The sequence below is a fragment of the Erythranthe guttata genome, chromosome 4 (assembly GCF_056151865.1).
Source record: "Erythranthe guttata isolate IM_541 chromosome 4, IM_541, whole genome shotgun sequence".
Taxonomy (NCBI): domain Eukaryota; kingdom Viridiplantae; phylum Streptophyta; class Magnoliopsida; order Lamiales; family Phrymaceae; genus Erythranthe; species Erythranthe guttata.
Genome location: NC_142536.1, coordinates 10334203 through 10347763, shown reverse-complemented (window position 1 = coordinate 10347763; position 13561 = coordinate 10334203). Strand labels below are relative to the sequence as shown.

Sequence of the window (13561 nt, the reverse complement as noted above, 5' to 3'; positions counted from 1 at the left end):
CCTTTTAGCAGCCGTTTGTTTATACTCTTTCTAGATTTATCTTCTCATTTTGCTTTTGCCGTCATTTTCTCTTCTCCTAATTTGAACTATATCTTCCATATTCTTCATCCTTATCTTCAATTAGAGAATTAAGAAATCACTAAAGAATCTTGTTTTTTTTTTCCATTCACCATCCCATCGGTAGATCTACTATTGCATCTTCTTCCACCATAAGCTCCGACGATGTTCCGCCACAAATGAATCGTCGATCCCTGGGACCTCGGCGTCGCCGACTCGCCGTCGTAGTCCACCAACTCACCACAGTCGAGGCAGTGCAATATCGGATTTTAAATCCTATTTTTCTTTCTTTCTATTTTTTTGGGCAACTTTTTATCTTTACTTTGTAGTGTCCTTTACATATAATAAAAAAATGTTGGTGTTTTTCCGACCTGCCCGCCAACCCGACCGACCCGATAAACCCGAAAATAACCCGAACTGTGCGGTTCATATGCCTAACTAAGCGGGTGCGGTTTATTAATTTGTCAACCCGCCTATGTCGGGTCGGGTTGATTTTTTGCTCAAACCCGCCCAAACCCGCCCGTGTTCACCCCTATGAGCTACGTTATGAGAGGGGCCCGTTTTGAGCCGTCTTTAAATTTCGCCTAAAGCCCCCAAATTCTTAAGAACGGGCATGATTTAGAGTAATTTGGTTATGAGTTAAAATTCTATTAATTCAATCAAGTCAATTAACATGAGTTTCGAGGGTTTGTTGTCATGTCGTTGTTGCTAACAGTTCGTGGCTACATCTTAAACTCTGAAATATAAGAAAATAGAGGATTCGGGTATTTAAAAGGGTAAAAATAAAAATAGATAAAGGTATAACTCAATAATTTGTGTTCATCTCATGTGAAAAGTTGAAATATCTTCGGTCTTAGTTCTAATTATGTAAGTTAGGTAGGAGGTTTCCTCCAAGCTCCAACCCCCATAAATTAGATGTATATTTTCATAAGCCTTACTCATTTAATTTATTGGAGCTATTTGACAAAACTCACTCATTAATTTTGACTTTATTATAAATTCATTTTTATTAATTCATATTTATTATAAATCCAACTGGATCGAATTATCCAAAATAACCCCCATTTAATAGTACTGAAAATTACCATATTATATTATTATGGAAAATCAATTATTTTTTTTAATATGCAAATCTCCTTAATATTTCCCCATATCAAGTCATTTTAGTTTCAATTTTTCTTTTTCTCTATTATTTTTTAAAGGTTTTTTTTATTTCAATTTAAAACAAAAAATGGTTTTTTTTTATTTTCGGTTTTTTATTTTAAATTATTTTTTTATTTATATTTTTCACATTTCTCATTTTAATTTTTTTTAAATAATTTTTTTTCGTTTTTTTAATGGTTTTTGTTTCTTACTTTCCATTTTTTTAAATGGTTTTTTTGATTTTTTTTCCCAGATTTTTTGAATAAAAAAATGTTTTGTTTAATTATTTTTTTATTAATCTTTTTATTTCGATTAAAAAAATAAATTTTTTTTAATATTTAAAACAAATCCAGCAGGGTTATCTAAGTGAAATCCACTATACAGTTATCGAAATCTGCTATAATTTTTTTGAAAATCACTATAAATGTATCGAAACCCACTACGAACTAGTCGAAGTCCACTATAAATTTGTTGAAAACCTCCATAAATTTATCGAAACACACTACGAAGTTGTCGAAATCCACTATAAACTTATTGAAATCCACTATTAATTTGTTGAAATCCACTATAAACATATCGAAATCCACTATAAGTTTGTTGAGATCTACTACAAATTTATCGAAATCCACTATAAATTTATCGAAATTCACTACAAATTAGTCGAAATCCGTGTATAGTGAATTCCACTTTGATAAACCTCCTGGATTTTTTTTATATTAAAAAATAATTTAATCAAAATATAAAAAAAATTAATAAAAAATAATTTAACAAAACATATTTTTATTCAAAAAAGCTGGAAAAAAATTTTTTAAAAAAAAAATCGAAAGTAAGAAAAAAAACCATTAAAAAACGAAAAATAAACATAAGACAATTTTTAAAAAAAAATCAAAATGAAAAACATGAAAAATATAAATAAGAAAAAGATTAATTTAAAATAAAGGGTAAATGGCAAATAGGCCCATGACAAGGGCATTTAATTAAAAGAGGGACATCCAACTTTTTTGTTTTTCAAATAAATCGACTTCATTCAAACTTATTTGCAAATAAGGAAAATCCCTTTATATATACCAAAATTACACTCAATTCATTGAAACTCAATTCAACTCCAATTTCATGATTTACACCCCAATTTAGCCCAATTTCATCAATTAACCAATTTTAACCATAATTTCAATTTTGACCCCAATTTTGACCCGCCGGTCTCCGGCGTTCACTTTTTTTTTTTTTCTTTTTTTCTTTTTTGAAAAAAAAAATTTCCCCAGAAATTTTTTCCGGCCGGTCAACTGCCGTTGACCGCCGGGTCTCCGGCGTTGACTTTTTTTTTTTTTTTATAATTATGTTTTTTCTTAAAAAAAATATTTTAATTAATATTACTGTCTTGGCTGCTAAATTACTGTGTCCGGCAGTTATTTAACTGTCTCCAAATTTAACTGTTAATTGACTTTTTTTTTTTTTTCTTCAAAAATATTTTAATTAATATTACTCTCTTTGCTACTAAATTACTATCTCCAGCAGTTATTTAGCAGTTATTTAACTGTCGGAGAGAGTAATTTAACTGTTAATTGACTTTTTTATTCTTAAAAAAAAAATTTTAATTAATATTACTGTATTCGTTGCTAAATTACTGTCTCCAGCAGTTATTTAACTGTCGGAGACAGTAATTTAACTGTTAATTGACTTTTTTATTCTTAAAAAAAATATTTTTCATTAATATTACTGTATTCGTTGTTAAATTACTGTCTCCAGCAGTTATTTAACTGTCGGGAGACAGTAATTTAACTGTTAATTGACTTTTTTTTTTTTTTTTTCTTAAAAAAAATATTTTAATTAATATTACTACCTTGGCTGCTAAATTACTCTCTCCAACAGTAATTTAACTGTCTTAGACAATAATATTAATAATATTACTGTTCGGGAAAATAATATTCATAATATTACTGTCCCAAACAGTAATATTACTGTCTAATCAGTAATTTAGTAGTCAAGATAGTAATATTAATTAAAATATTTTTTTTCTAAGAAAAAAAAAATTCAAAATAAAAAAAAGTCAACGCCGGAGACCGGCGGTCAACGGTGGTTGACCGGCCGGAAAACAATTTCAGGAAAAAATAAAGTTTTCAAAAAAAAAGAAAAAAAAAGGTAAACGCCGGAATTTGACCGGAAAAAAAAAACATTTCAGAAAAAAAATTATTTTCTGAAAAAAAAAATTTGGGGGTTAATGTGATATATTTGTTTAAATCTGGGGTCAATGTGTAATATTAAGGAAGTTAGAGCATAATGGGTGGAATTGATAAGAATTATATTATGGAGGGTATTTTAGACTAAAAACATGGGGATGGATTTAATTGAGAGACTGTTTTTTTTTTGGACCAAAATGCATTTAAGTCCCATGTGATGGGCCTTTTTGCCATTCGCCCTAAAATAAAAGCCGAAAACAAAAATAAAACAAAAGTAATAAATAATGAATTTATGTTTTAATCCAAATAAAGAAAATCATTAAAAAACAAAAAGGAAAAGGAAAAACAGAAATTGACGTGAGATGAGGAGAAATTAGAGGTATTTGCATATATACAAAAAAAATGGATTTTCCATAATAATTGCCAATTGATATAAGGGTGTAATAGTGAAATTTGATTATTTTTTATTAATTAAAATTTTGAATTTACCTTAAAATTTTGATTTTTTTTTTTTTTTTTTTTTTTGGCTGATTGTAAAACTATACATGTCTAATGATCAATTTTCCCTAATTTATTTGAATATGTGGGATACACAATACGACATAAAAAAAGAACCCGTTCCCCAATATCAGGTAGATGCATGCAATATTTATTTGGTAGATATTATTCAACAAAAGGAATCAACATCCATGAATTATGAAATTCGTAAATAACCATGAGTAGTCTTAAACTTGGCCAACATGATTTTATATCATTTAATTCATTTATCAATGAACAAATTATTTGTTGGTTATTATGTTGGGGAGATTTCAAATAATGAATAATCGAAGCTCATAAGTAATATTTGAGAATATAGGCTGGAGTGTAATAATTATTTGATTCTGAAAATTATGATTATTTATAACCAATTAAATTAATTCTTTGTGAAATTAGAATTTATTTAGATTGTTTGAAGTTTGACCCATTTTTTTCCCGTATTAATGGACTATTTAATTAATAAAAAATAATTCAACCAAAAAGATAATGTAAGGGACATGGCCGAATTTTCTCTTCTTTGGAGAGGAAGAAATCGTCCATAAGGTGTGACGGGAGTGTGGGTAAATTTCATCGAGTTTAGTTCTAATATAACTCTTTCAACTCACATACCAATTTATATCCATCTACTGATAATTGGTAGTGAACTTATGAAAATTGGTGGAAAATGTACTTCTGAATTGATGAAATATACTAGTGAATTTTGTAAATCGGCCGAGATTTAGCAATAAACTTTTAAAATTGATAGGTGAGTTTATGTAATTTTGCAAACAACTTTTCGCAAATTGGCTAAGAATTAGCAGTGAACTTTCGAATGTAAGTTAAAAATTGACGGTGAATTTTCAAAAATGAACTTAGTGAACGTTTGAAAAGGAGGACAAAAACTTAACAATCTTCAAGCTCGAGGGAAAGTATTGGACGCATGTGAACAGTATACATGCATGGGCACATCATGTGAACAATGCGAAGGGATTTTTAGCTAGCAAATGTAGAAGTCGTTCAGCAAATGTTTTTTTTTTTTTTTTTAAATGGTCCTTGTCTATCTTCATCCGTCGTAAAAGAAAAAAAGAAAATCCACCGGGACATCATTCATACATAAATCGCTCTACCGTAGTAGAGTGAGTTCTTGGCCACCCCATTGTTGTGCAGTTTAGGTGAAATTTGACCTCTTCTTTTTATCAATATAAGTTGAGGTAGACACCGAAATAGACTTCTGGCACTTTCATTCTTTTGGAATTACACTTGCCTATCAAGAGTGGATCGAAGCTCGATTCATCTATAAGAACTTTAGCCTCATTATTGATCAGTGAACCACCGCATGCGCATGGTATCCCTCACATTAGGATTGTTGCTAATAATATAGAAACTTTTAGCAAACATCAAGGTAGTCTTTTTACTATTTATTCAAACTTTTGAAGGTAGTTTCTATTATTTAACCAAACTTATTTTTATACATCACGTACGTCACGTACGAACCTTGGCAGACTACTCTTGTGCACAGAGTTTGCAGGTTTTTCTTCAAGAGTGGAAAGCTGGGGATTTTATCTACATTATGACCCAAAACCTAATCAGTACAGATCAAATACTATATATACATATAGCTTCAAACACCAAAAATAATTATTCGCTCTTCTTGTTACACAGTGGAAAGCACGAGGACTAAGAATGATTGATGCTACTACACCAGAAACAAAATGGTAGAAAATTATATATGTGCAGAGAGTGGAGAAATCCAATGGAACTTGACTGGTCATTACAAGGACCCGGTATAGAAAATGACTCTCAAATCTTCACGGCCTTTCACAATCTGATCGAACCCACCCAATTTTCTCCTTCACATTATCATATACAAATAGTAAACCACGTAGCGATATATCTGCAAAGGCCAGTAAATATCTATCAGTGAACACAAACTAAAAGAAAATTAAGTCGAATTTCGAAGGAATCTCCCACTAGATTATTGATCTTGCATACCTCCAAGTACAAAAGTGGATCCGTCATGTACTTGCCTTCCATTAAGAATGCCCAAGCAGACGTTACCCTTTCTCTGCAGCAAAAACAAGTCTTGCATTGATTTTAGAAATGACGTAGCGAATCTTGTAACTAATATATGGAAGAAGATAGATACTTACATTCGTCACTAAGTAACCTTCAGGAGGAATTTGAAGCTTTGTGGATAAGATCCACCACTTGCTCCCAAATTGAAGATTGATAGGCTTGAATAAATGTCTGACATCTTTCACGGATCTAATAGGATAAGTTATTGGATGGTTACTCTCATAATCCATAATAAAGATAAAGCACATAACATAGTTCTAGCTGTTGAAATAGCAATTTGGACAGCACAAAACTATACGAGTATTTTACATCTAATAACAAAAAAAACATAGATACATGATTAAACTGCAAAATGACTTCTATTCAAACTGAGGTACATAAGTTGAGAATAGTACACATTTCTCACTAGTAATTCTTTACAAAATGGAATTAGGAAAGAATATGCCACACAAACCAATGCACATATGTTACCTTAAAGGGGATTTGGCTCGCCAGCAAATGGGCAATGAAGTATCGGACATGTCACGGACAAGGCTATCGCTGGAAATATCATTAAGCTGAAATCACATGTTAATTAAAAGATAGAAGCAGATCTCTTTTAAAACCACCCTAAGAGAGTATATAAATGCTTACCATAATGACCAGATCATTATACGCTTGTTCTGTAAAGTACGTATAAGAGCTGCCAGTATCAAAAATTAAACCTCCTTGTCCTTTTCCAATGTTGCCAAGTGTAATTTGTTTGCTTCCGTAACTCACCTTCAACAGTTCCGTGTGATAAGAATTCCTGGACATCAAATGTAATCGTGGTTTAAAAACTAGGTTTCGCTTAAATGAAACAGCAATCGTGAAAATCAAGAAACAAAGAGTAAATTCACAAGTAATGTTTCATTTAAAACTAGAACTTGTTCAGGGGTGCAGGATCAAGTCGCATATTAACTTATAAAGCTTCCAACAGTTTAAACTCGAACATTTTTTTGGCAGAGCAAAATGATAATGCTTAATAAAAGAATTTGAAAGATTCTCAGAGAGTTCAACACTGTGGTTACGATTTGACTTATCACAAACAATAACCTCAACTGTATAGAACAAACAATATCAAATAAATTAGAAAGGCATTTTCAAATTGAAGACTCACAAATCACGGGATTGAAGCATGGGGACCCACGCCATCTGCGAGTGAGGCACAAAATCATCACCTAAGAACATATAACCGCCACCATTGTTGTCGGAGGCAAGGCAATGTCCTAAAACATTTTTAATGATACCTTGTCTTGCCAATTGAGAAGGCAGACTGATTTTGGCTCTGCTAAGTCCAAGGATTCCATCTGTCTTTCCCAATGTGTTCAAAAGTAAGCCTTGCTGGTCATATGCACAACTGACATTCATCAACCAAACCATAGAATATAAAGATCAACATCTTAAGAACATAATACTATATACTCAGGCCACGATTCAATAATATAATATTACCCGAAAACAACTTTAGACTTTGCCAAAGATCCGTTTGCAATGTTAAGGTGCAACTCATCCCTTGCAAGCACCCCCATGGAGGAGCTGTGATCTGCATATTCTATCTCGTAATCACATTGGAGGCAAGAGTCACACTCTTTGGTCTTTTCATTTCTTTGAATTTCGGAACAGTAAGAATCTTTAGGTGGTATGATGTTTGCTTTTACTGGCTTGTAAAAAGGATGAGCTCCCTACAATAAATATATTTATCATTAACTCTTGTTATTACAATGCAACCAGCTCAAATAATGGGAAACTCAAGAAAACCTACTTATCTCAAACAAAAAACAGACACATCATAGCCGCATTTGCAGTACATAACTTAATGATATATAAGTAAACAAATTGGAAAGACTTGCTTAGTGATTTTTCTCGACCAAATACCATGTTCCAAGGGAAACTGTCGATTTAGATAGCAATACAAACTGTGAACTCTTTCTCCTTTCTTCCATGTTGTGGTTATAATGATAGAAACGGTTGTTTTCTATTCATATAGTCCTAATAAACCTATTTTACCATTTATGGCATTCCCGTTTTCCATTTTATGGTCATAGTTACTGATCTAGCCGCTTTGTTAGCGATCTCTGTTAAGAAGAAGAAATTTTACCTTAGCACAACTAGTACATGGAGCATCACACTGAATCCATGTTAAGCCACTTCCAGTATCCATATCGAGGAAAAAAGGCCTTGGGGGATCTCCGAAAAGCAAGTATGTGTAATACAGCCTGCAATAGAAGATGCATCACAAAAAGAATCTAGTAATTTTAAATGAATCTTATCATTCTATGAAGATAATAAGTAATTTGCTCACCTCCAAAAGCAAAAGACAACAAGCAATACAGCACATTAAACACTAAACTAATTATCAACAGAAATCGAGAAATAAGATTTTATACTAAAGAAATTCAATGCAGATTTCACAGATACACATGGATACATTATACAGCAAACAATTAGTTAAATAATCGACATACCCGTCAGGATAGATATTACCCCGGACAGGTATAACATTAGTAGCATCAATTTTGGAAGCAGTAGCATCGGCCAATTTGGGATTAATATTTCCACCAATCAATGTATCATTGATTCCCTCAGAAATCGGTCGATAATCAACTCCTAATCCCAATTTAAGCTCAGATTTTGCCAAATCACTATTACTCCTATAAGGCTTCTGATACAAGGGGAAAATAAATGTATGCTCAGACTTGGACTTGTTATTCTGAGAATCATTATCGTTTGGGAGTTCGTCGCGCAGTTGAAATAGGGTTTGTTGAGGAACTGAGACCCAAAGACACATGGCAATAAGAGAAACGCACAGAATCGGCACGATTTTGGGGCTATTATGGAGGAAACTTCTGAAAGAAGAGAGAGATTGAGGGCCGCCAGGATCCTGGGGTGGAAGCTGAAGCGGCGTTTGGATGGGTGATTGGGGCGGCGGAGGAGTAGGTGTTTGATGATCGGAGAGAGTGAAAGCAGTAATGGTTTTGCCGTAAGAAGGGTTGTCCGGTGGGGGTAGAGTGATTATCACTATGCCTGTAAGTTGAGGATTAGACCCCTCCTCCTCCTCCATCACAATTCAAATTCAAAGCTTGTGTGTGTGTGTGTGAGTGTGTGTGTGTGTATGTGAATTCCTTCTCTCTCTCTCTCTCTCTCTCTCTCTCTCTCTCTCTCTCTCTCACACCTGTGCGTTGAGGAGGAAGAAGGAGAATATGAATTGGACGACTCTCTCTATTTGATTTCCTTCATTCAAAGTCAACAATGGAGATGCATAATAAATAAACATAAAAATGCATAAACCCAGTCAGTAGACTAGTTGAGCAGAGAAGATATCCACCGTGTTTCGTGTCATTTTCGTTTACAAAATTAAAATATATTTATTTCTTTATTTATAGGTACTTGTTTTTTACGTCTTGAAAATTGCTAAACAATTTGAAAATTATTATTTACGGTCCATTACAAAAAACCTTTGTCTCTCTATAAATAGAACCCTTTAGAAGGAATTTGCTTAAAAATCATTCTTATTGGTGCGATATACACGAACACAAATGAGCTCATCGGATGAAGATCGGGATACCCGACATAACGAGGTAAAAATTCCGTCTTTTCGATCGAAAAAACTGGGCAAAACGCGTAAGAGCCCAACTTGGGCGTGCACTGCATGAATGGGCGCCCAAGTTGGGCGTCCAGTTCAAATTTCAATCAATTTTTTTACGCTTTTTCAGGACAATACGTCTACAATTGAAGTTGATCATACCGATTATTTTACAAAAAAATTGATTTTTGGCTTAACTATGAAACTTTCGAAAATTTGGGAAAAAATGCATAACTTGCTTATTTGGTTTAATTAGTGCCTTGCATGTGTTAATCTAGTGTTTGATTGTTGATTTGTGAACAAAAATTGATTTTTGGCTTAACTTATGAAACTTTCGAATTTTTGAGGTAAAGTTGCTTAAATTACTTCTTTGGTTTATTTGGTATCTTGCATGTTGTTAATCTAGTGTTTGATTGTTGATTTAAGGCCTTGCATGTTAAGATCTGGTGTTTCTATGAAGAATGATGAAAGAATTAAGAATTTGTGCTAACTTGATGAAAATACTCTTTTATGTTTAGATCTAGTGGAATTACTTGAATAAAATGTAAAGATGAAAGTCTTGAACTTTATTCTTGTAAAATGTTAGATTTAATGAACTCTTGATTATAATAGATTGTCTTTGCATGTTAAGATTTCGGTTATTGCTTGTATTTGTGTTTTTGCTATATGATCTTGCTTGTTTATGTGTTGATCATTGGGTGTGAGGATGAGAAAAGGGGTAGGGTGCATGTGTGGGTGCATAAGTGTCATAATTTTTAGGGTAAATTGCATTTAACCCCCCTGTGGTTTCACAGTTTGGCACTTCACCCCCCTCTGATATCGATTTAGGCACTTAACCCCCCTGTGGTTGTCAGATTGTAGCGGCCGTGTAATAAACTAACAGAAAACGTTAAATATCTAAAATGCCCTTCCATAATTTAATTATAAATAGCCCAAATTGAGAGGACTAAACTACAATTTCCATAACTTCTTAAATCCCTAATTTTCTTCTTCTTTTCCTTCACCTTCAAATTCGCCCCAACTATTCCAATCCCTTAAAAAAAAATCCGTCTGAGACGACAAAAGAAAATCATCGGAACAACAAATGCGTCTCAAAATCCATTATTCGCGCTTTTTTGTCTTCTTCGAGGACATCTATGCAACTTAAGGTTCTCCTTGGTCATGGTTCTGTCTCCTTATCGTCATTCCTGTGGTTGAAGGTTTTTTCGATTCTGAAAATTGAAACTAAAAGAGGTACACAATCGAAAAAGAGGTCATGGTGATGGTCGGCGGCGGATTGATATTATGGTCATGACCCACGACGACAACGGTGGCGAAGACGATGACGACGGCGGCGCCGGCGGCGGACTGAACATAGAACTGGAAATCTGCTTTGGCTCCAAAGATCGTAGCTTTGTAATTGAAGTAAGGAAAATAAAAAACGGATGTTCAGAACGGCAACAATTTGGAGAAATTGAATGGATTGACCGATGATTGAAGAACAATTTCTTATTTCTATTTCTCTCTGTTCTCCTGGGTGTTGTATTATTCACGCCTCATTATATTTTTCTTTCAGATTTTGTAATTTATTTTTTATTATTATATATATATATATATATATATATATATATATATATATATATATATATATATATATATATATATATATATATATATATATATATATATATATATATATATATATATTTTGCTTAAAAATAAGAAGGCTGAAGTTCAACTAATCAAACATAAATTTATTTGAAAAATATAAAATAAATTACAAAAGAATTCATATATGTAATTTAAAAAATAATTAATATAAAGGTTTAAATTATGTAATACGGAACTAAAAAAAATGTTTAAAAATTTCTATTTTTGTTTTTTTAATTAAAATAAAAATGAGAGATTGGTCTAGGGTTTTTATTGAAGGCAAAAGGACAACATGGTCATTATCAAAAAATTCAGCTGGAGAAACATTCAACCACTTCAATTTTGGGCGAGTGAGATACACTCACGGTTAACTTTAACGGATTATTAGACGGCCGCTACAATCTGACAACCACAGGGGGGTTAAGTGCCTAAATCGATATCAGAGGGGGGTGAAGTGCCAAACGGTGAAACCACAAGGGGGTTAAATGCAATTTACCCTAATTTTTAAATGGTAAAAATATGTTGGGAAATCTTTCGAGGTTACGGTAAATAACCGGGGTACGACGAGTCGGTACCGTAGGGCCTAGGGGTGGTTTGATTCCACGTAGATAGACGGATTCGTAAAATATGAGGTTATTTATCGGGAACTTAGATTGATTCTTCCAAAGGGATTCCCGATGATTTTTCATGTCATGCACTCATTAGGGTGTTGAAGATATGGGTTCGAAAACTCACTCTATGGTCTTGGGATCGCAGGGTTATAAAGGTGGGAGATTCTCACGCTATAATCTTCAATACGTGTCATGACATAGGGTTATAAAGGTGGGATATCCTCACTCTATAGTCTTGGGATCATAGTGTTATAAAAGTGGGAATTTATCTCACTCTATGCGCTTGACAATTCTATAACGAAGAGCGCCGACGAAAAAGGGAAGTATATGATTGCTTTAATTTATGTTGCATGCATATGTATATAATAGATATATATGTATATATATGTATATATATGTATGCTTTTATGTGTTATGTGTATTCGATAATACTACAAGATTCTCATTGAGTCCTCAAAGGCTCATATAGGTGTTGTATGTTTGTAGTTATACCCGATTTGGAGCCCGAGGAGTGAAGTTGGGAATCGAGCTTGAGAATCGGGAGGAGCTCATATGGAGGGGTTGTGGATTGGGATGGCTCTTAACCCAGTCATGTGGTTTTATTTGTATAACATGCTTGTAAAAACTTTTGATACGGAATTATGTATTACCGATTGCTTCCTCCAATCGGTGGAAATTATTAAAATATAATATGTGTAATAGTAATTAGGATTACCCTCTTTTGGATAATTAAATTGGTAATCCGTATTATTTCGTAAACGAAAGAGAATTTTTCCAACTATATGCATGCATGCTTTTCGGCTAGTAATTTCTTCATGTCTTGTCTCGATGTTTGAAAATTGTTCTCATATAGGTGCTCTGCTTAGAAAATCATGAAATTTTGGGAGTCTCTGCATCTCTCTGTTCTCATAATTTTGGTAGGTCTTTTACATGAATTGGGTAATTATTTAATTAGTTATGAATTATTTCTCACTTCTACACTAAAACAGGGTCAGTCTGTTATTTTCTGTTATAACTGGAGTTTTACTCACTCAAATGCTTTTTTTCCACTTGGAAAATGTTTTAAAATTATTTTTCTACCTTGGGATAAAATTTGATAATTTTTGGATCCGTGAGGAATTTATTGGAAAATTTCAAAACTCCCTCCCCTGTTCTGGATTTTAAATTGAGTGTATGTGTCATTTTATTTATTTCTCCCAAATGGTCAAGCTTATTTCAAAACTGTTTTAATTGAGTGATTTAGACCCGTAGGAGATGGTATGGTATTATTTTAGAGTCATTTGCATGAGTAGTTTAATATGAATTAATTTTTAAATTTGTTGCACTGAATCTGTCCGAATTTTCATTAGGTCCATCATACCTAGTTGTTTTCTAGTCTTGCATGTAGTATGTATTTGTGTCAATTGATTGATTAGGGTTTAGTATAGGTGACCTCTCTCCCTTTGATTTAAAAAGATTTTTTTTTACGTAAATTTATATCCACAATAATCATTTTTGAAAAAAAGTCTTCCGCTGAGATTACATATAATCAGAGTAATCGAGAGAGAGGGAGGTGTCACGTGGTATGTGCATATCGCATGATTATACAATTGGACAACATGGAAATAATAATTAATTATTATATGCTCAACGACATGTCCAACATTGTTGACACTATTTATTGGAATCTTGCTCAACGACATGTTCAGTTTGGTTACATGCAGCAAGTCTTGAAACGCCTCTCCATCCACCCACTCAAAAACGAAATA

General features: G+C 32.9%; 1 protein-coding gene across 1 annotated transcript; it reads right to left on the bottom strand.

Moving 5' to 3' along the window:
• Positions 1-5422: 5422 nt before the first annotated feature.
• Positions 5423-9340, bottom strand: LOC105962855 (Eukaryotic aspartyl protease family protein). The gene is made up of 9 exons (XM_012987190.2): positions 8456-9340; positions 8089-8206; positions 7443-7672; positions 7108-7347; positions 6603-6756; positions 6441-6526; positions 6044-6158; positions 5886-5958; positions 5423-5787 (listed from the first exon to the last, which is right to left on the bottom strand). Exons 1-9 carry the CDS (start codon positions 9049-9051, stop codon positions 5702-5704), a joined length of 1698 nt encoding a protein of 565 aa, XP_012842644.2. The 5' UTR covers positions 9052-9340; the 3' UTR covers positions 5423-5701.
• Between the last annotated feature and the right edge of the window lie 4221 nt (positions 9341-13561).

Excerpts from the sequence above, each read along its gene's own strand:
- LOC105962855 (XM_012987190.2), bottom strand. The coding sequence starts at position 9,051 with ATGGAGGAGGAGGAGGGGTCTAATCCTCAACTTACAGGCATAGTGATA. Across the intron at positions 7,673-8,088 it reads CATGTACTAGTTGTGCTAAG|GGAGCTCATCCTTTTTACAA; the intron begins GTAAAATTTCTT and ends TATTTATTGTAG. Across the intron at positions 5,959-6,043 it reads AAGGTTACTTAGTGACGAAT|AGAAAGGGTAACGTCTGCTT; the intron begins GTAAGTATCTAT and ends TTTTTGCTGCAG.